Source organism: Balaenoptera ricei, chromosome 6 (genome assembly GCF_028023285.1).
Source record: "Balaenoptera ricei isolate mBalRic1 chromosome 6, mBalRic1.hap2, whole genome shotgun sequence".
NCBI lineage: Eukaryota > Metazoa > Chordata > Mammalia > Artiodactyla > Balaenopteridae > Balaenoptera > Balaenoptera ricei.
The window spans coordinates 8,400,549-8,421,813 of record NC_082644.1 but is presented as its reverse complement, the minus strand read 5'-3'; the positions used below and the strand labels follow the sequence as shown (position 1 = coordinate 8,421,813).

At 44.8% G+C, this 21,265-nt stretch overlaps 1 protein-coding gene across 2 annotated transcripts; it reads left to right on the top strand.

Annotated features, from left to right (window-relative positions):
* The first annotated feature begins 818 nt into the window (after positions 1–818).
* On the top strand, positions 819–18,712 carry LOC132368169 (L-threonine 3-dehydrogenase, mitochondrial). 2 transcript variants are annotated; one of them, XM_059926792.1, is made up of 9 exons: positions 819–953; positions 9,674–9,871; positions 11,455–11,497; positions 12,143–12,213; positions 13,460–13,609; positions 13,705–13,877; positions 14,868–14,958; positions 17,360–17,629; positions 18,199–18,712. In XM_059926792.1, exons 2-9 carry the CDS (start codon positions 9,688–9,690, stop codon positions 18,336–18,338), a joined length of 1,122 nt encoding a protein of 373 aa, XP_059782775.1. In that variant the 5' UTR covers positions 819–953; positions 9,674–9,687; the 3' UTR covers positions 18,339–18,712. The 2 variants fall into 2 exon arrangements, with proteins under 2 accessions (XP_059782775.1, XP_059782776.1); XM_059926793.1 differs by lacking the exon at positions 819–953 and adding an exon at positions 1,783–1,834.
* Positions 18,713–21,265: the final 2,553 nt, after the last annotated feature.

Below are 21,265 nucleotides of genomic sequence, written 5' to 3'. Positions count from 1 at the left end.
GGGCTTCCTGCCGCCCCTCCTTCCCCCGCCGACAAGATTCTGATTTATTTGGGAGGTTCCAGAACTCCCCGGTGATTCTAATCTGCAGCCAAGTCTGAGAAACCACTCCCCTAGATCAGCGCTTCTCAACTTTAGCACAGATCATCATCACCTGGAGGGCTTGTTAAAACACAGTTCACAGGGCCCCAACGCAGAGATTCTGACTCAGCAGGTCTGGGGTGCAGCCTCAAATCTGCATTTCCAACAAGCTCCTAGGTGATGCTGACTGCTGGTCCGGTGGCCTTGGAGGTCATCTAATCTCACAGCGATGTTTCCCACGTGGGAAACCAAGATGAAATGACCCTCTCGAGGTCTCTTTGTACCGTATCTCCTGACGCCGGTCCGGAGCTATTTCCCCTGCCAATCCTTCCAGCTTTCCCTTCGGCGTCCCGCATTCCTCCTCAAGTCCACTGCTGAGCCGCTAAACGTCGGCACGGACCGGTGCTCTGGGGCTCCGGGGGGGCCGGGCCCCTTATGTTGGGAGGCCCTTGAGCTGTCCCCACCTGGAGAGTCCCACGAGAAGACCTGCGGGATGGCTCTGCCGCTGCCGAGGACGCCGCACGCTGGACTCGAACGCCTCCCTCTCCTTCCGCGAGCTCTCCGGAAGATGGGTCGGGGGCGGAGCCCGCGTGAGGGGCGCGCGCCGCCAGGAACACTACGGAGACCCTCGGGGAGAGTTACCATGGCAACCGGCGCCCTCCCACGTGGTGAGCCGACGTTCACGCCAGGGCGGCCCGGACCGAAGAAGGGGATTGGTGCGCCGGGGGGCGGGTTTGCGCGCAGAGAGGATAAAGGCGCCGCGCGCAGCGAGCTCTAGTTGCTGTTCCGCGCTTCCGGACTTTGTGCCACGTGCAGCTGTCTCTCCAGCTCCGGCGCCGCAGCAGCGCAGCATCTCTGGGCGGCTGCGTCGGAAGGTCAGTGCGGAGGCGGCCGGATGCTTCCCCGGCGGCTGACCCCGGGAGCTGAGCCTCTTCAGAACCGAGGCTGACGGTGCAGGTCCCCTTGACCACTCGGTCCCGCTGGCCCGATCGGTGTGACGCGGCGCGGGGCTGGAGACTCAGCGCTCCCGGGCACGAGTGGGGGTCCCCAGCAGTCGCCGCGGAGCTGGGAGGCTGGGGGAGGGGAGGGGCACTGCTGGGGTCGCCAGGCGCGGCTCCCGGCCCTTCGTACTTTTCGGAAGGGCACACCCTGCCAGGGAATAGGGGCGGGAGCGGCTGTTCTCATAAAACCGGTTTATCCAGCCTTGCTGGGAGGCGGAGGCCGGAGACCCGCGTGCGGCCCAAGTCCCCGCGTCTTCTTGGGTTCCCTCTCCCCGGCCGGCGCGCATAGGAGGGAGTATGGGGGCGCCCGCTCCGCGAAACCAGATCTCCCTCTAAAACTCTCTGTAGCTCACGCTGAGAGCTCCGGAATTTTTTCCCCCGACCCTTTCTGGCTTTCGGATCAACCCCACATTAAGTCTGGACTTTACCAGCTGGTTGATGGAGTCTTTACACTGACTGAGCAGTTTGCTAAGTGCTTTTCTAAATTGCTTTTATTAAATCCTCCCAACAGTCTAACGTGGTGGTCCGATCATTTTCCCCTTTCTAAGGATGGGGAAACTTGAGGTTTGGCAAGGTAGTGTGCGCAGGCTCGCACGGCGAGGGAGGGCCGTCTCTGGCCTTGAACGCCCTCGGCTCGTGGGTGCTCTCCTGGGGAGCGGCGAGGAGGAGGAGCCGAGCTGTAGGGGAGGAGGGGCGGCGGGGAAGGTGCCCCCTGCGCCACCTCGAGGATGTTTCCTCTTTGTCCTCTCTCTTAGGTACCTGATGTTATCTCTTCTCTTGAGGGAGAAGAGAGGGGGTGATGGAAGGAGGGTTTGAGACTCAACGGACCTGGTTTGCAACCCCTCCTTTTGGTAATTAGTATCTGCCTGACCTTGGGCGGGTCAAAATTCATTCAGCAAAATGGAGAAAAGATTCCAGCTTCAGAGTTACTCTGAGGCTTAAATAAGAGTTCAGGAAAGCAGGTGCTTCGTCAGCGCTCAGTAGTTGAGGTGCCTGATTTTTCCTTGGGTCATTACTATGAAGAGGACACGTTTGCTTTTATGATTTAATGAACTGGAGAATGTAAAGCGGAGACTGCCTTGCAAATGTGTCTTACAAGCGTTATTAGCCCCCGGGGCCAGGAAGTTGTCAACTGGGCAGTAGCTGACCTTTGGTGAAAGCAGTTCCACTGGGTGCAGAGCAAGAGGTCCCACTTGGAGGGGCAGAGAACTCTCTGGAGATCCTTGAGATGGGAAGGAAAGGTAAAGCCTGGAGGAGAATAATAGGTTTCAGCAGGTTTATAAGCAGAGGGAAAAGAACCATTTAGGGGGTTCGGTGAGACAAGGGCTGGGGAGTTTGGATGGGACGGGGGTTTGATGGGTCTCTGGGGTGGCGCTGGTCTCCACTGGGCGAATTTTCTAGCTCCTCAGTAGTATATGTATGCACTGACCATTTCTTGGGGCTGGATTTTTTTAAAAATTTAAGTTGTGGCTTCAATTACATAACATAAAATTTACCATGTTAACCATTTTTAAGAGTACAGTTCAGTAGTCTCAGGTATACTCACAGTGGATCTCTAGAATTTTTTTATCTTGCAAAACTGAAGCTATGCCTGTTAATTAAATACTGGTATCCCCTCTCCCTTTCTCCCACCCCTTGGTAACTACCTTTCTACTTCCTGTTTCTATGATTTTTTGATTACTTTAGATAACTGGTATAACTCATATGAATGGAATCATACTGTATTTGGCTTTTTTTTAAATATAAATTATTTATTTATTATTTATTTTTGGATGCACTGGGTCTTTGTTGCTGCGTGCGGCTTTCGGTAAGTGGAGGCTACTCTTCGTTGCGGTGCGCGGGCTTCTCATTGCGGTGGCTTCTCTTGCTGCAGAGCACGGGCTCAAGGTGCATGGACTCAGTAGTTGTGGCTCGCGGGCTCTAGAGCGCAAGCTCAGTAGTTGTGGCGCACGGGCTTAGTTGCTCCACGGCATGTGGGATCTTCCCGGACCAGGGGTCAAACCCGCGTCCCCCGCACTGGCAGGTGGATTCTTAACCACGGTGCCGCCAGGGAAGCCCGCATTTGGCCTTTTGTGACCAGTTCATTTCACTCAGCATAATGTCCTCCAGGTTCATCCATGTTGTTGCATGTGACGGGTTCTCCTATTTCAAGTCTGAATAATATTCCATTGTATGTATATACCACATTTTCTTTATCCATTCATCTGTTGGAGGCTGGATGCTTTTAGCTTCATGCTTAATGTGCTGGAGACATTACTTAATACATCTTTATTTACTGTCTCCGTGGCTAAGGATGATTAGAGCTAGACATTTGGGGAAAACACAGGACAGCAAGAATATTAAGGGAAATTGATGGTGCATTCTCAGGGAAAAGGCCTATTTCGTTGGTTTTCAATATTTCAAATTGGAGTTTCTTTTAATATTTCTGAAATAGAATTATCTGTCTTCAGAGCAATCACAATTGAATTAAGGTTTTTTTCCCCAAGAAACAGAAGTAATGTTTTCTGACAGCAGGGGACATTCTGTTTATTGTGGTGTAGACAAACCCCTGGTATTTCTTGGTTTCTTCTTCCTGCCTACCTGTTTGACATGGTGTTTGAGTTCTGACATTCATCAGGCACTGCTAGGAACTGCTTAGTGGGACTCACAGCTCCATGGGAAAGGCAGCCATACTGGCTCCTGGCATCTAAAGCCAACATGTCCAAAAACAAGCTCGTTTGTCTTCTTACCTGACCTGCTCCTCCAGAAAGCCCATGCTTGCAGCAGCACAACTTGGAAGCCTGTGTTATTCTCCTCCATTCCTTCACAAGTTAGTTGCCCCACATCCTAGCAATCAAGGCCAGCTGGGCTCTGAGTTTGTATCTCTATCACTCCGCTGTCTTCCTGATGCCACTGCTTTCTTAGAGTTCTGTTGTGGTCAGTGCAGAAAGGGTAAATGCCGAGAGATGGGAAGAGTCATGTAAGAGAGGCTTGGGCTGGGGAGACGCTCCATTATTTAAGGAGGAATGTCTGTTGGCCTGTTTCTTTTTCATCCCTTGGAGTTAAAGTAAGCAAGGTGCTTAGGGGAGAAGGTCTATGGACTCTCATCTGATCTTCAGTCATCTTTGACGGTTCCCCTGTATAAGTTTAATAACTAGCTTGGCAAAGCAAGTTTTACTTTAGAACGGCTGTTCTCAAGTGTGATCTGGGGAGCCCTGGGGTTCCCTGAGACCTCTGTAGGGTCCATGAGGTCAAGGCTATTTTTTAAAAAATACTAAGAGACTGTCTGCCTTTTTCATTCTTCCTCTCTCAGGTGTATGGTGGAGTTTTCTAGAGGCCAAATGGCTTGTGATGAGCTTTTCCTCTGATGGCTAATGAGATGTGTGCTTGTGTACTCTCGTGTTTCTAGAATCTTCTAAGGATAGTAGGCTTAGAATATAAATATGTGCATTTTCAGAGATGAACTCTGTTTGTTCTTAGTACTTATTTGCACTCTTACTATCTACCTACAGTTATATCTGCTATCATCTCTGGGGCCTGTTTTCTTTTAATAAGTCATAACTTTGAAATCCCTAAATTGAGTCTTGTGGGTATATGGAAAAAGAACAAAAAGTTTATACTCTTGATTTTAAAACTTTTCTAAAATTTTAAATGGTATAAAAATTCTTTTGAACTTAATATTTTATTCTAACATAAAAGGATATTAATTTATATATTTTTTATATTTAGGATAGATCAGTGGTTTAAAAGGGGGGATATTAGAGGACTCGATTTTTTTCAACTCAAAGCTGTACCATATGTATAAATGCTGAAGAAAAAATGAAACGACGACATAACAGAGTTCTCTGACTCATGGAAAGAGGAATTTACTCCAAATAAATGTGCAGAACTAAATAATACATGAAAATATGAAGGCTTTGGTCAAGTTTTACAGAGGTCAGAAATTTACCTTATGTGTCTGATGCCACAGAACTTTTTGAATAGTATTTTGGTCACAATAGCATTATTCTTAGACCAACCATTCATCAACTAAAGAAAAACAAAACGAATGAATTAAATGTAGGTATGATGAGCTCTTTAAAAGCCAAAAATTATTTGTTACAGCTTTCCAAACTAGAAAAGAAAAAGCTAATAAGATAGGTTATCAAATTGCAGTGGCTGGAGAAACACACAATAAAGCCTTGTTTGGATGAAAAAGCATTGAAAGAAATAATAGCACTGCCACTTTCTAATAATACAGTAACTTGTCAAATTAAAGATTTAGCTGCAAACATGAAGACTAGTTTGGTATCTTGACAGAGAAGTGTATTTTTACCTTAGAAATAGAAGAATTTGTAGTCTTGGCTGGACTTGCCTTTTTGTTTGTATTTATCTGGTATCAGTGCCAAACCAATTATCAAAGAATATCTTTTTGGTGAACGTTTGACAGCAAACAAAAATAGTGCCAAAGTATTCAGCGTGGAATAACTTTTTTGAATTTCATGGTTTATTCCGGAACAACTGTGTTGAATTTGCACTGACGGTGCACAAGTCACACCTGCTAAAAGTACTGGTGCCTTTGCAGGAATCAAGGCAGTGGCACCACGCGGTACTAGAAGTCATGGTATTCTTCACTGCCATGTGCTTTCAGTGAAAAGTAAAATAAAAAATGGAAAACTTTACGTAAGAATGCCCTTTATGAAGCAGTAAAAATGACTGATTTTATTAAATCTTGACCCTAGAGACATCTTTTTAACGTGTCATGTGGTAAGTGGATGTACTTGTTCCCTATTGAAATATGATGGTTGTCTTGAGATAAAGCATTTTGTGTGATTGAATTGTGAGCTGAACTGGTCCCTGTTTTTCATAGAGAACCATTTTTGCTTGAAAGAATGACTGACAAACGATGGTTATTCATACCTGGATAATCGGCATACATTTTCTAAAAAAATGAACCAAGCGAGCCTGCCAAGGTATTTGTTGCAAGTTAAGTTGTATCCACTACCGTGAATTTGACAGCTTCCCAATACTTAGGCATTTTTTGATGAGATCAGTGATATCAACCAGTATGACTTTTGGGTATTGTACAGTGAAGTGTGTTAACAGTTGGAAGCTCTGCATAACTCACTGAACCAATATTTTCCAAAAAACAATGTATGAAATTACAGAACCATGCAGGAGTAAAAGATGTGTTCAAGGGACTTCCCTGGCGGACCAGTGGTTACGACTTTGCCTTCTAATGCAGGGGTTACAGGTTCAATCCCTGGTCCGGGAGCTAAGATTCCTGCATGCCTTACAGCCAAAAAACCAAAACATAAAACAGAAGCAATATTGTAACAAATTCAATAAAGACTTTAAAAATGGTCCACATCAAAAAAATCTTTAAAAAAAAAATGTGTTCAAAGCATTAGATATACCAGTGGGTTTTAATGTAGCAGGTACAAAAGTTCACTGATAATGGCTTCAGATTCTACATTGCAACTAACCTTGAAGAAACTACCATGTGTTGAGTTTTGGATATCCAAGATGAGTATCCAGGATTATCTGAAAAGGCTTTTAAAATACAGCTTCCTTTCCCCACTGCTTTGCTTTGAGTCTGGGTTTTCTTCATTCTGGATTTGCTTCAATCAAAGCAGCAGACAGATTGAGTTAGAAGCAGATGTGAGAATCCAGCTGTTTTCTATGAAGGAACACATCAAAGAGACAAGTAAATGTAAAACAATGCCACTCAGTAAATTTTTCGTTTTGGAAAATACAGTTATTTTCATAAAATATGTTTATTTTAACACGTTTATTGGTGAACGTGAACTCATTCATAGGTTAAATGTTTCTCAGATTTGCTCTCTACTACAGCAAACAGTGTTAGATAGACCCCACTTAAACAAAAGCTCTCTGTAGTCCCCAATTTTTAAGAGTGTAAAAGAGTCCAGAGACCAGAAAATTTGAGAGCTGCTGCCTTAAAAGTATTAAATTGAGTTTGGCAGTGGCAAGATAATAATCTTGACTTGAGAAAGCTACATGCGGTAGATGGTTGGAGGGTTTTTTGGTTTCGTTTTTAATGTACATGCATTGTTAATCAAAGCAATCCCATTATAGGGACAGTAGAGCTGCTCGACGGTTAAGAACTGGATTCCCTGAGAGAGATGGTGCTTGCCATGGTTAAATGCCATAATTCAGAAAGGCATTCACAGGCCTCTGGCCTGTCGTGAGCATCAGGTGTTAGCTCGTAATAGTTGTGGAATAAGAACCAACTCAAGCATGAATTGTCCACATTGTTAAACTGAAATACTTTATATTCAATGAAGAATTTGTGCCTCCTTCATGCTTTCCCCTTCTGGGGAAAGAGAAGATGAACTGAGTTGTACGTATTTCACATCCCTGTTTCACGTCTTCAGGGTTTACCTTTTCCCAGACTCCAGTGTCTTCAACCTTTAAAAGAAAAAAAGAACCCCAAACTTCTTCACCTGTGGCCGTCACTCCTTTGCTTTTGGGAACTGAGAATTGTCTTTGAGTTTCAGACGTTCTGGTAAATCTGGCTGCTTCTTGGCTTCCTCGCCGTCCTCTTGAACTTGCTGAAATAAGTGACGTTAAGAATCAAAGTTCTTACCTGGTCTCGGGTGTCAGCAGTGGCTGCAAAGATGGTTTGAAGGGATGATGGAAGAAAAGCTTGGGTCTCTCCTATAGTGACCTCCCTTCCAATCCTGAGATACGCCATCAGAAGGTTGTCTTCTGCCTGTTTGGGAAAGTTAGCTGGGATGCAGGGCCTCAGGACCTTGGCGGGGCTGCGTCTCAGGCTGGGGACCTGATGGGCCAAGCCCCTGACCCGACAGAAGCCATCGGGGCTCTGCCCGCCTTATTTCGGTGTCCTAAAGAACAAGACCTCTGTGGCTCACAAAAGGGTGTTCAAGCATAGGGTTTCAGCAGATTGTATTGCCCTTTTGTTTTCTATAATCTGGATTTTAGGGATTGCAGGAAAGCTTCTGATACCTCTGGCGGTTTTAACTTAGAATTACTGTTACCTAATCAAGGCAGTGGGTTGAGTGTGGTGCCAGGCTAAGTTCAGATCCTAAATGGGAAATGTCTCCAAGTGTGGTTTACTTTTTCTTGTTTTACGATGCAAAATATGAGATGGTTGAGATCTGGCCACTTCTTTGTCAGGGGGTTGGGCACTGGGGTCGCTCTGAAGGCTCATCCGCCAGTGCTGTTGCAAATCTGACAGCTGCCGGAGGTGGAGGCCACGGGACGGTGTGCAGAGTGCAAAGGCCTGACCTTTGGGGGCAGGAAGGTCGCTGTTAGAACTGAGCAGCTCTGATCTGCTCTTGTGACATGCTTGTCTGGGTAAAGCTGACAAGGAAGGGGAACTGGACTGCAATAAAATATACATGATCTGGGCACAGAGGAGAAAATGGCTTTTCTAAATGATCCTTTCTAAAGAGTTGGCAGTGAAACAGAAATTAGTCACAGCTTACTCAGTATTGCCGGGGGCCTTTTTACCTTAACTATCTGCTTTTCTAGTCTGGTTCATCCTAAAGATAACATCTGAGTTAGCACGAGAGTCACAGGGCTCTGTGTTATTTAATCGGGGACCTGTTCGCACCCCGATGGTACGTGGACAGATGATTACAGTGGTGAAGATCTGAGGCCTTTGCCGGGATCCATGATGTTCCTGGCGTGGACGGCTCTGTGCGCGGTAACCTCCGCGGTGACTTTAGATCCCAGTTGATGTCAGCGCTGTGCGGCTCCAGTTCTAAATCGCAGCCAGTCTTTGTTTGCCTGCACTTTGCACCAGTGACGTTTATCCCCTTTTCACAGGGCTGGGCTCACGGCCGGCTCTTGACTGGCTCCCTGTCTGCGCAATCAGCAGTCTCTTTAGTTCGATTCATGAATCCAGAACATGGCTTTGCCCGTGAGCTGGCGATCGTAGTGTTAGTTGTGGTTAAAGGGTTTGTGTTCTGAGGGGTCGGGAGGGTAAGCAGTTACATACTGAACTCTGCTTCTTTTGTTTGTTTTTTTAAATCTTATTGACATATAGTTGATTTACAGTGTTGTGTTAATTTCTGCTCTACAGCAAAGTGACTCAGTTATACAGATATATATATTCTTTTTCATATTCTTTTCCATTGTGATTTGTCACAGGATATTGAATATAGTTCCCCGTGCTCTACAGTAGGACCTTGTTGTTTATCCATCCTATATATAATAGTTTGCCTCTGCTAATCCCAAACTCCCAATCCTTCCCTCCCCTACCCCCCACCCCCCTTGGCAACTATTGATACAAGTCTGTTCTCTATACCTGTGAGTCTATTTTGTTTCGTAGATATGTTGATTAGTATCGTATTTTAGATTCCACATATAAATGATATGTGGTATTTGTCTTTGTCTAGCTTACTTCGCTTAGTATGATCATCTCTAGGTCCATCCATGTTGCTGCAAATGGCATTATTCATTCTTTTTGATGGTTGAGTAATATTCGGGTGTGTGTGTGTGTGTGTGTGTGTACACACACCACATCTTCTTTATCCATATTCATCTGTTGATGGACTCTTAGGTTCCATGTCTTGGCTAATATAAGTAGTGCTGCAGTGAACATTGGGGTGCATGTATCTTTTCTCAACTCTGCTCCTTTTGTGTTACAGTGTCTGCAGAGATCATGCCGGTCGTTTGGATGCTGCGGCGGGTTGCCAGCCGGCTGCTGCAGAGACCGGCCTGTGGCTGCCAGGCTCCTGTCCTGCCCAGCCGGTTTCTGGGCACCTCCCCTCAGCAGATTCCAGCGGATGCCAACTTCCACTCTACCTCGTTCTCTGAAGCAGACCAACCACGCGTCTTAATTACAGGTTGGGTTTTTTTCTTTTTTCCATATTTGTGGCTGTGTTATTTTCTTTGTGTGGCCGTGTATTTGTTTTTGGAATGTCACCAGGTAACATGCCGCCAGGTAACACTTATTAATCAGAAACTCCCTTTTCCACTCCTGGCTCCCTCCGAAATAGCACAAGTCCCCCTGTCCTTATTTTGTCGCTGTTGCCAGGGCTTGGTTTCCCTGCCCAAATTTTTTATTCTCTGAAGGGGGAGGACCTGGGCACCTGAAGAGGACCAAAAAGCGGCTGTGGGACTCAGTTCCCCTTTCCTGCTAGGAATGGCCTGGGAGCCAAGGTGTGTGGATAGAACGTGGCCTCTGGAATCAGGCGCATCTTTCCTTGGCCAAGCTCCTCAGGCCAGGCAGTTCCTGCACATTTGTATGGAAGAGATAGCCAAGGCCTGCCCAGGGCCCGAGGAACTCCTCACCATCACCTCGTGACACTTGCATCTCATTGTCCACAGACTGGCTTGCTGAGCCCTCTCCCCTCGTATCCACCCAGCACCTGGTTCTGTATCTGCTCACTGCAAACTTGGCCGTCCGTCCGCAAGTCCTTCCACCTGACTCAAGCCCACCTCTGATTTGACTGACATGTTTTATTGTCCTCCGTTTGCCAGAGTTTCATCCCTTGGCTTCACGTCCTTATCCTTCTTACATTCCTCAGTGTTTGTGTGTTTCTTTCACTGGCACCTCCTCCTCCTCTCCTGCTGTAAATGGGTTTCAAGTAAGGCCGGTTCCCTCTGCACTTCCCCCCTGACTCTCCCAGCTTCTTGTCTGTGTGTTGTTTGATTCCCTCCTCCCTGCACCAAAAAGCATCTTCCAGGACCCAGTGTTACTGTCAGTGGGCTGTTTTCAGTCCCATCTTAACACATGTTTACAGGAAATCCCACTGTCCATATCTTCCTGCCTCTTACTTTCTCCCAAATGGAATTTAGGGTTGTATTCCCCTAAATGTGCTCCCAGACTCCTAGCTCTCCCATTTCCATCAATGGCATTTGTAAGCGTCCAAATTAAGATGCTGTAATACTCATCTTTAATGTTCTTAGCAGCTCCTTGCCCGTCCAGATATCTGCCCCTTTTTTCAGGTGACTTCTTGGTTTGTCCCTTCTTTCTTTCTCCCTTCCTGTTCCTCTCCAGGTCTAATGGAAGGAGGGTGCTCTGGATAATCCCAGCAGAGGTTGACATCAAACTATGATATCTAGTTTTGAGTGTTCTGGTACCCGTAGCAGATAATTTTCACAGCCCATCAAATAACAAAGGCAAAGCTGGTAGTGACTTCCTGACCAGGAGGTGGTCCTGCTCTTCTGTGATTGTTCTCTTACCTGTTCCCTGGCTTCCCCTCAGCCACTCTGTGCTGGAGAGCACTTTTGTCTCTGAAACTGATCTTACCTGTAGCGATCTCTGTCCTAGCTCCGAGAAGGTAATTCAGTTCTATCAGGCCAACCTGGGGCTTTACCTAGTTAGCTAAGAGTGCCAGTAGAGTTTTATTCTATTATTACATGCTGGGAATAATTGAATTGGTTAGATTTAGATTAAAGATTCACTTTTTTCTTCTTTATCCAGGGGGTCTTGGCCAGCTTGGAGTGGGGCTTGCTAGCTTTTTGAGGTAAGAGCTCGCAAAGTTTAAATTTAAATTCTGAGTTTTTCGGGGCTTGTCTTTGGCCCCATTTAACCATTGAATCTTTTCTCTCCCCTCTTGCTTCTGACCACTTTAAGATATCGTATGTAAATGACCGTTTGGAATGCATTTCCTTGTGCCTCTTCATATCACAGACATTGTTTCAGGTCCGCAACTCAGCATCCCCCAAGCTGGTCCTTCGCCCTCTGCCTTTCCTAGGTTAGGCAAAGTAAGACCTGCCTCCCAGTAAATCACTTGGTTTTCAGATGTTTGGGGGCAGAGGGAAGTATTGTATGTGTAGAAACTGAAAAGGAACAGTGTGGGATTTGGAGAGTGGGATAAAAGGATAAGAGGAGAGAAGAACGGGGAGGGAAAGGGAGAAACTCAGGGGCACTGGGAAGAAATTGGTGACAGATACCGGGATGATAATGGGCTGAGGTAGAAGCAGGAGGTGCAGCCCTGAGTGTGGCTGCAACTGCAGGGCTGTGAGTTGAGGACGAAGAGGGAAGAAAGGTGTGGAGAGGAGGGATTTGGAGGCTGACGGGACATGACAGTTCCTGTTGGAAAGACTGTTTTCATAGGACCTGTTATGTCCTCAGTGTACCAACGCGTGTGTTTTGATTTTCCCTTTAGGAAACGATTTGGGAAGGACAACGTGATTCTGTCTGACATTCGGAAGCCCCCTGAGCACGTCTTCCTTAGTGGTAAGAGGCCCACAGAGCAGGTAGAGAGGCAGCTCCCAGAACCGGTGTCACCGCTCATAACCAGGCTTGTGAATTAAAGAAGGAGGAGTATTTGAGGCACACGTGTGCCACTTAAAAATGTTTCATGGTTTTGTCCTCATTAGTTCTGTAAAACGCCTACGGTACAGCTACTGCTTGTTCAAGGAATCCAAGGACAGGAGAGTTCTTCAGACCTTGACATGAAGTTGTGGAATAGTATCTTTGGATATTATTTGGAGCAGTATCTGTGGAATAAAACGGATTCCTATCTTTCAGAGTTTTTAGTGAACTTAGCTCAGAGAGAAAGCAAACAAAAATCAAGTTCTGAAATGAAAAGGAACTTTAAATTTTGGAGAAATTAATCCTCATATTTCAACGTGGACTTGTTCTTAAACTACTGTGCGCACACACAGACCCCAGACTCCTCTAGTCAGGTTGTCTACACCTCAAAGATGTTTTTATAATTCTCCTAGTCCTTCCTGGTTCTGTGTCAGCCTTTTGCTGTTTACCATGGGGAAGAGCAGTAATTCACCGAAAGTGGGGGAAATTGGCACAAAATCGGCTCTACCTCTAGCCTAACCAGGTGTGGCGAACTCTTAATTTATAGTTCTTTTATACCATGGTGGGTTTTTTGTTTTTGTAAACCCATTTCTCTATTCCTTTAAAATATGCAACTTTTTTTTTTTTTTTTTTTTGGCTGCACCACGCGGCATGCGGATCTTCCCCAACCAGGGATTGAACCCGTGCCCCCTGCACTGGAAGCGCAGAGTCTTAACCACTGGACCGCCAGGGAAGTCCTAAACTGTGCAACTTTTAAGCAGGGTGAAATCTCTGTGTGCCTATAGGTTTGGCAACTCAAGCCAGTTGCCTGGTCATTACTCCAGTTCTTAATTTTATTCTGTTTGATACTGGCAAGCTACTTAACTTCTCTATGCCTCAGTTTCCTCATCAACAAAATATCCACCTCGAAGGCTGTGAGAGTTTAAATATACAGAAAGCCCTTAGAACAGCACCCGGCAGGTGTATGTCCTGTGTAAGCATTAGCTGCTGTTAGCCGTGGGGTGGCTGGGATTCGTTATTCTCCATAAGGAAAATGCTGGGCAGTGTCCAAGTTGTTGCTACCAGGTCGGTACCAATGGAATTCAAAGTCAGCGGGGGAGGGGAAAAGATCTGTTGAGCTTTCCAAGCCCGGAACTCTTTTACTTCCTGGTTTCACTGCTCCTTGCAGGCCCGTTTATTTATTCCGACATCCTGGATTACAAGAATCTGCGGGAGATCGTGGTGAACAACCGTGTCACCTGGCTATTTCATTACAGCGCCCTGCTCAGTGCAGTGGGAGAGGCAAACGTGTCCCTGGCCAGAGCTGTGAACATCACTGGTGAGTCTCTGGATCTTGCCCCAGGTGACCCGTCTGCCAGATTTCCCAGTTCTTTGGGAAGAGGTTTCCCAGGTTACGACATCTGCTTGTTTCAGGACTGCACAATGTCCTGGACGTTGCCGAGGAGCACGGTCTGCGATTGTTTGTGCCAAGCACCATCGGGGCGTTTGGACCTACTTCTCCGCGGAACCCAACCCCCGACCTCTGTATCCAGAGACCCAGGACTATCTACGGGGTGTCCAAGGTCCACGCGGAGCTCATGGGCGAGGTAAGCATCATTTGGCAAGATGACTCAGTGTTTCCTTTTCTATTTCTGCCTCAGGCACCTGCTGGTTCATCCTTGGAGGGGACTCTCTCCCTCCCTTAATCTCTGCCCCCAGAAATGCTTGGGGACTGAGTGTGTTTGCCAAGTGGTCAGTACCGACAGCTCCAGAGGAATCTTCAGTCCTGTGCTAACACAAGACTTCGTACACGCCCCTCGAATGGCACCCCGTCTTTCGTTTGCTGCCCGTCTTATTTGTACGGCACTGTTCTTTCAGGTTCCCGATATCGGTAGTTATCAGAGATAATTTTAAAATAACCTCAGACATCTTTTTGGTTTTATGTTTTAATACGCTTTGTCTTTATAACTCTATAGCACATTTTAGCCGGTTTCTGAGCCTTCATCTGATGTATCACAGTCACCACCTTTCCCTGTACTCTTCCCAGCGCTACACTGCAGGACAGGCTTGTGGAGAGCTGTTCAGGACTAGGAGCAGGGTCTCCCTTCCAAAGAAAGGCTGGAAATCCTTGCTGTCGGCTGATCTGTTATTTACAGTGTTATCTAGTGATGTTATCACCAGAATGACGATTCTTTGAAGATAAAAACTTCAGGGTTATTTGTTAAAGGAAAATGAGTGACTCTTAGCAATTCTAGAGTCTTCATTTCCTTGAGGAGGATTTATTTTTATTTATTTATTTTTTTCACTTAAAAAATATTTATTTGGCTGTGCGGGATCTTCGTTGCAACATGCAGGATCATTTTTTTTTTTTTTTTTTTAGTTGCAGCATGTGGGATCTAGTTCCCTGACCAGGGATTGAACCTGTGCCCCCTGCATTGGGAGCACAGAGTCTTAGCCACTGGACCACCAGGGAGGTTCTAGGAGGATTTTAATATAACTGTATGGGATGAAGTTTCAGGAAAAGGCTGTTATTTCTTCGCATTGCTCTACCTGATTTAAAAGATTCTTTTTAAAGTTAAGTTTTCTCTTTTTTGTAGTATTATTATTACCGGTATGGGTTAGATTTCCGATGCCTGAGATATCCTGGAATCATTTCTGCTGACTCCCAACCTGGAGGAGGAACGACTGGTAAGTGTTATTTTCGATTTCTTTTTTTCACGTAAGATAAGCTTTCTAATGGCCAGGCGAAGTGGAGATGGATCTGTTGTCTTTTTAGTCGTATGCTGACCGGAGTTTTTGCATCCTTTCTGGGAAGTGCATCTGAGAAGCTCATTGAACCCTACTGTCTTAAACTCATGCCGATGCTGTAAGTCCAGTGGGATTGGCCACCCCCAGTGCCGGAGTCAAACTGACATTCGAGATTGTTACCCACAATGTAGGAAGACACCAAATGAGAAATCACCTCTTGGGAATTCCCCGGCGGTCCAGTGGTTAGGGCTCGGCGCTTTCACTGCTGTGGGCCTGGGTGTTCAATCCCTGGTCGGGGAACTAAGATCCCACAAGCCGCCAGAAAAGAAAAGCCTCTTTCTTTGAATATACCTTTGTTTCTTAATACAGAGAGTTCTATTAAAATGGACTCTGCATGTTTAGAAAGAACATAAGCATCGCTCCTCCTGCTCTTGTTATTGTGCTTATTACTATTTATCCAAATTGTCTTAGTTTTTATTTCAGAAAAGCTTGCCCCAAAATGAGAGTGGGTTACTACTGCTCATCTCTAGTGCAGTTGGTTACTTGCCTGTTTAGGAGCCTGTATTATTCATTGGTGAGTGGACCACCAGGCCTGGTTAACTTCATTTTTTTCTTTTTTTTTCCACTGAGGAATAGTTAATTTACAATATTATGTAAGTTTCAGGTGTACAACATAGTGATCCACAGTTTTTAAAGGTTGTATTCCATTTATAGTTATAAAATATTGGCTATATTCCCTTGTCTGTACAATATATCCTTGTAGCTTATTTGGTTTATGCATAGTAATTTGTACCTCTTAATTCCCTACCCCTATCTTACCCCTCCCCACTTCCCTCTCCCTACTGGTAACCACTAGTTGTTCTCTATGTCTGGGAGTCTGTTTCTTTTTTGTCATATTCACTAGTTTGTTTATTTTTTAGATCCCACATATAAGTGATATCATATATTTGTTTTTCTCTGACTTATTTCACTAAGCAAAATACCTTCCAAGTTCATCCATGTTGTTGCATATGGCAAAATTTCATTCTTTTTTATGAGTGAGTAGTATTTCATTGTGTGTGTGTGTGTGTGTGTGTGTGTGTGTATACACATTATATATATATGTGCCACATCTTCTTTAGCCATTCATCTGTCGATGGACACTTAGGTTGCTTCCATGTCTTGGCTATTGTAAATGGTGCTGCAAGGGACGTTGGGCTGCGTGTATCTTTTCGAATTGGTGTTTTCGTTTTCTTCGAATATGTACCCAGGTCATATGGTAGTTCTATTTTTAATTTTTTGAGGACCCTCCCTACTGTTTCCACACTGTCGTTGTTATCAGTTTGGACTTGAGCATGCTGTTATATTCAGTAACTCCTATATTAGAGATCCCTCCCATATGAGGGCTTCTGAGATACAATGTAAAATGTAAAAGATACTTGACAAAATCCAAGGGATTTTTTACTGTAGATTTGTAGTATTGTCTGAAGTCCGAGAGGGTTGTGCCTCCAGCTTCGTTCTTTTTCCTCGGCATCGCTTTGGCAATTCTGAGTCTCCTGTGGCTCCATATAACTTTTAGGATTATTTCTTCTAGTTCTGTGAAAAGTGTCGTGGGTAAATTGATAGGGATCGCATTCAATCTGTAGAGTGCTTTGGGTAGTATGTCCGTTTTAACAATACTAATTCTTCCAATCCAAGAGCATGGGATATCTTCCCATTTCTTTGAATATCTTCAATTAAAATTTGAGGGATTTTAAAAGAGCCTTTGGTTTTGGTTACTTTAAAAAATTTTGCCTTAATGTGGTGCATCTCCAAGTATGCACTAGGAACCCCTGGGAATCCTTGAGACCCTTTCAGGGGGTCCCGGAGGTCAAAACAATTTTCATATCAGTACTAAGATGTTATTTGCCCTTTTCACTCTCCTTTACAAGTACACCGTGGAGTTTTCCAGAGGCTACATGATGTGTGTAGCACAGTGGACTGAACACAGAAGCAGAGATTCCTGCTGTCGCCCATTAAGACAGTAGAGAGGTTTTCAGAATGTAAAACACGCTGTTCTTCTCACTAAATTTTCTCGTTTGGAAAATATGTTCTTTTTCACATAAAATATTATGCATGTGAATGTGTGGGTTTATTATTGTCATTTTAAAATGCAGAAATATTTTTTTAAATTCTCAGTTGATTTCTGATATAGTAGATGTTGCTACAGCTCACCTTAATAAAACCTCTTTGGGGATCCTCAGTGATTTTTAAGCGCATAAAGAGGTCCTGAGACTAAGACATGTGAGAACCACTGCCTTAATGCAGGAGGCTCACTCACCATTCTGTTACGAGAAGACCCACAGGCCAGATTCTCTTTCAGACTACGCGGTCCAGATTTTCCATGATGCCGTCAAGCATGGCAGATTTGAGTGCAACCTGGAACCCAGCACGAGGCTCCCGATGATGTACATTGATGACTGCCTCCGGGCCACCCTGGAGGTCATGGAGGCCCCGGCAGAGTCCCTCTCCATGAGGACTTACAATGTCAATGCCATGAGCTTCACCCCCGCGGAGCTGGCCCAGGAGGTTCTCAAGCACGTTCCAGAATTCCAGATCACCTACAACGTGGATCCTGTCCGACAGGCCATAGGTTGGTACACCATTGCAGAACCCCTCAAAGCCAAAATTAAGCTTCAGTCCGCCCCACGAGTCCTTGAGAACATAAACGGTGGAGGATAAGGAGAGCTCAGCACCTTCCCAAGGGGCCCGACACCTTCTGGAGAAGGAGCTGCTGTTGCACCAGAGCCGGCAGATGCTGCGGTTTTGGGAAATGATGCCTAAAGTGGGTAGACGGGAACCATCCAAATAAACAGCTTGTCGGCACTTCACCATTTGCCAGTTTAAACGTGAAACAAGCAGGTGTAGTATGAGAGCAGCCCTGGGCTCTCAAGGGCTGTGACTGTGCCCCTGTGTGAGTGCCATCTGAGCATGCAGTCCCACCTTACAAGTCTGCACGAGACTTTCCTCCGAGGTGACAGACTTCTAATCTAAGAAGGTGACTGTGTGTGTGCCCGTAATAGCTGCTCTGCTCTGCTCAGGGGGGGATTTCAAATAGGACGTTTCTTTCGTGGATGATAATCCTTTGTTTAAAATGTTCTAGACCTTTTTGCAAATCTAGAGCCTGAATAACTTAAGCTCCTCTTCCATATCTTGTCCTAGCCGATAGTTGGCCAATGAACTTTGATGATAGCAACGCCCGGAAGGACTGGGGGTGGAAGCACGATTTTGACCTCCCGGAGCTGGTGACGACGATGTTGAACTTCCACGGTTCCGAGAGCAGAGTTGCCCAGGCTAACTGAAGGGGCCGGAGGAAGCGCTCGTGAGTCCTGGGCGGCTGTCCAGGGAAAGTCAAAACAACCCCGAGGTTCCGGACCCCGAGGAATCTAGATGATGTGGGGTTGAAGGACTAACTGGACTGAGTTTTCGCAGCTCATATGGAACTGCCAGATGGAGAATTGACTTGGCTTTAGCATTTTCCCAATGCTGTAGGTTTGGTGGCAGGACCTCTGGAGCTTTTGCTGTCTGCCTAAACTTGTCCAAACACACAAATCACAGAATGAAGACTTAAGTCATAATAGTTTTCCATTTCCTTAGTTAAGATGAAGCAACCATTTCCGAGAAGGTTAGAAGTATGTGATGTTTGTACTAAATTAAACTTAAATATTGCTCCTAAGACTCCATTATTCTCTTGACTAAGACTGAAGATTACATTTTAAAGACTATCAAAGATAATCTCCCAATTTAAAAGAATTCTTTACTATCCCATCAGAACATAAAAAATGCCTGATGTATTAATCCCATATTCACAACGTTCAAGAGGTTGATTGATTGTTGATTGATTGATTGATTGATTTTTGGCTGTGTTGGGTCTTCGTTGCTGCGTGTGGGCTTTCTCTAGTTGCGGCGAGCGGGGGCTACTCTTCGTTGCGGTGCACAGGCTTCTCCTTGCGGTGGCTTCTCTTGTTGCGGAGCACAGGCTCTAGGTGCACGGGCTTCAGTAGTTGTGGCATGCGGGCTCAGTAGTTGTGGCTCACAGGCTCTAGAGCACAGGCTAAGTAGTTGTGGCGCACGGGCTTAGTTGCTCCGCGGCATGTGGGATCTTCCTGGACCATGGCTCAAACCCATGTCCCCTGCATTGGCAGGCGGATTCTTAACCACTGTGCCAACAGGCAAGCCCCTGTTCGAGAGATTTTTAATGTGTCAAAAATGATCACTTCTAATTTATTTGTCTGTAAGAAGATATACTGGTAGGAAACTAAGAATATCAAGAGATGATCTAGGGGACTTCCCTGGCGGTCCAGTGGTTAGGACTCCATGCTCCCAATGCAGGGGACACAGGTTCGATCCCTGGTCAGGGAACTAAGATCCCATATGCCGCACAGCTTGGCCAAAAATAAATAAATAAAATTTTAAAAAAAGAAAAGAAAGAAAAGAGATGATCTAACTAGTAAAGGGGAGCACCTCTTACTTTGATTGCCTTCCTGTTGGTGAGCTGAGGGGTGGTGACCGGGACTGTGGTCCCTTACCTGCCATGTCAGCCTCCGGAGGAGCTTGTCTCAATATACGGGTTCCTGGGCTCCACCCCTTCAGGTGGACTCAATTGATAGAGATGGCAATCTCGAAGCACCACTGGTTATTCTCTTCCAGCTTCAGCCCCCTAATTTAGACCAATTCCAAACGCGATTTTCTAAAGAGAGCTTCCTTACTACAGCCTTTCTATACACTCTTAGATGACCCTTCAGAAAAGCTACGCTAACCCTCTGAAGCAGTTACTGTCTAAATATATAGACTTACTTTCTCCAGCTACCTCAGGATGTGCTGCCCCTGAAATCACTGGAAAGTGAAACTCCAGTTAACTAATCATGGATCTCACGGACACAGCTGTCAAGGATTAAAAGGCATTTCTACTATCTGCTTGATGACAGTGTTATGTATTTGGAACTTGTAACTGCTGGGTAGAAGCGTGAATTTTTTTCTTTTGAGACATAATTAGATTTGAACTTCTAGATAATTATTTAATAGTTATGTTGATACAGTTTCCTTCCCTACTTAGTATAATTAAGCTTACATTTTTACGTTTTATTTGCTAAAACCAAACAGCTAGTGTTAAGGTCTTTTTTTTTTTTTTTTTTACAACTTTATTGAGATACGTTTCACATACCGTAAAATTCACTCATTTAAAGATTGCAGTTTGGTGATTTTGCAGTATATTCAGAATCGTGCAACTGTCACTATAATCTAATCTTAGGCCATTTCAGCATCTCACAAAAAAACCTTCCCCAGCCTACGCCACTACTAATTTACTTTCTGTGTCTATGGATTTGCCTGTTCTGGATATTTCACATAAGTGGAATCATACAATATGTGGTCTTTTGTGACTGGCTTCTTTAATTTAGCATAATGTTTTCAAGGTTCATCCATGTCGTAGCATGTGTCAATGCTTTATTTCATCGCTAAACAGTGTTCCGTTGTGTGAATGTACGACATTGTTTGTCAGTTCATCAGGTGAGGGATGTTTAGGTTATTTACACTTTTTTTAGTTTTTAGGAATAAATGCTGTTATGAATACTTGAGTAGATAATTTGGTTTTGAAGCTCATTAGAAACAATATTTCTAATTGTTCAGTTTGAAAAACAGTTCTTAAGTTCTCTTAATTTATTCTCAGTTATCTTAAAGGAACAGAAATTAATTCCTTCCATGTGAAGGGAAGAAGCAACTGAATTGAATGACCCTTTGTCCCTTAGACCCTAGTCTTCCAGAATTTCCACCAGGTTCCTTGGATGACCTTGTAATTGGGGCCCTCTGGAGGGATTTTTTTCTAGAATGGCTTCCTTTAATCCTTCTAAATCTATAAATGCACCTCCGGGAGAACCTCAAAGAAGCATAAAAGAACAAATGAATCCTTCAAATTACATAGGTGATTCTTAGTCACCAACAGCTTTGCCCTTTTTATCCAGATACTTAATATCGGGTGCATATCTTGGGATCCCAGGAGATGATTCAATACTTTACTATAAAAGCTTTCCTTTCTGTTGGGAGAAAGGGTTTTTTATAGTTAATTTGAAAGTGATCTGAAAAGCTACTTGGAAGGGGGAAGTGTGGGTTGCATCACAAAAATAGTTTTTTGATTTTTAAATAAAGAAGAATACAAAGGTTGACCTTGCTCTGATGTTTTTCATCTTGAAGATTTCTACAGGCTACCAGTGTGGTTACTAGATCTGCTGGT

Bases quoted from the DNA above. Each gene is read 5' to 3' on its own strand.
- LOC132368169 (XM_059926792.1), top strand. From the start codon at position 9,688: ATGCCGGTCGTTTGGATGCTGCGGCGGGTTGCCAGCCGGCTGCTGCAG. The intron at 13,610-13,704 runs GTGAGTCTCTGG...TGCTTGTTTCAG, and splicing joins CAGAGCTGTGAACATCACTG to GACTGCACAATGTCCTGGAC. The intron at 14,959-17,359 runs GTAAGTGTTATT...ATTCTCTTTCAG, and splicing joins ACCTGGAGGAGGAACGACTG to ACTACGCGGTCCAGATTTTC.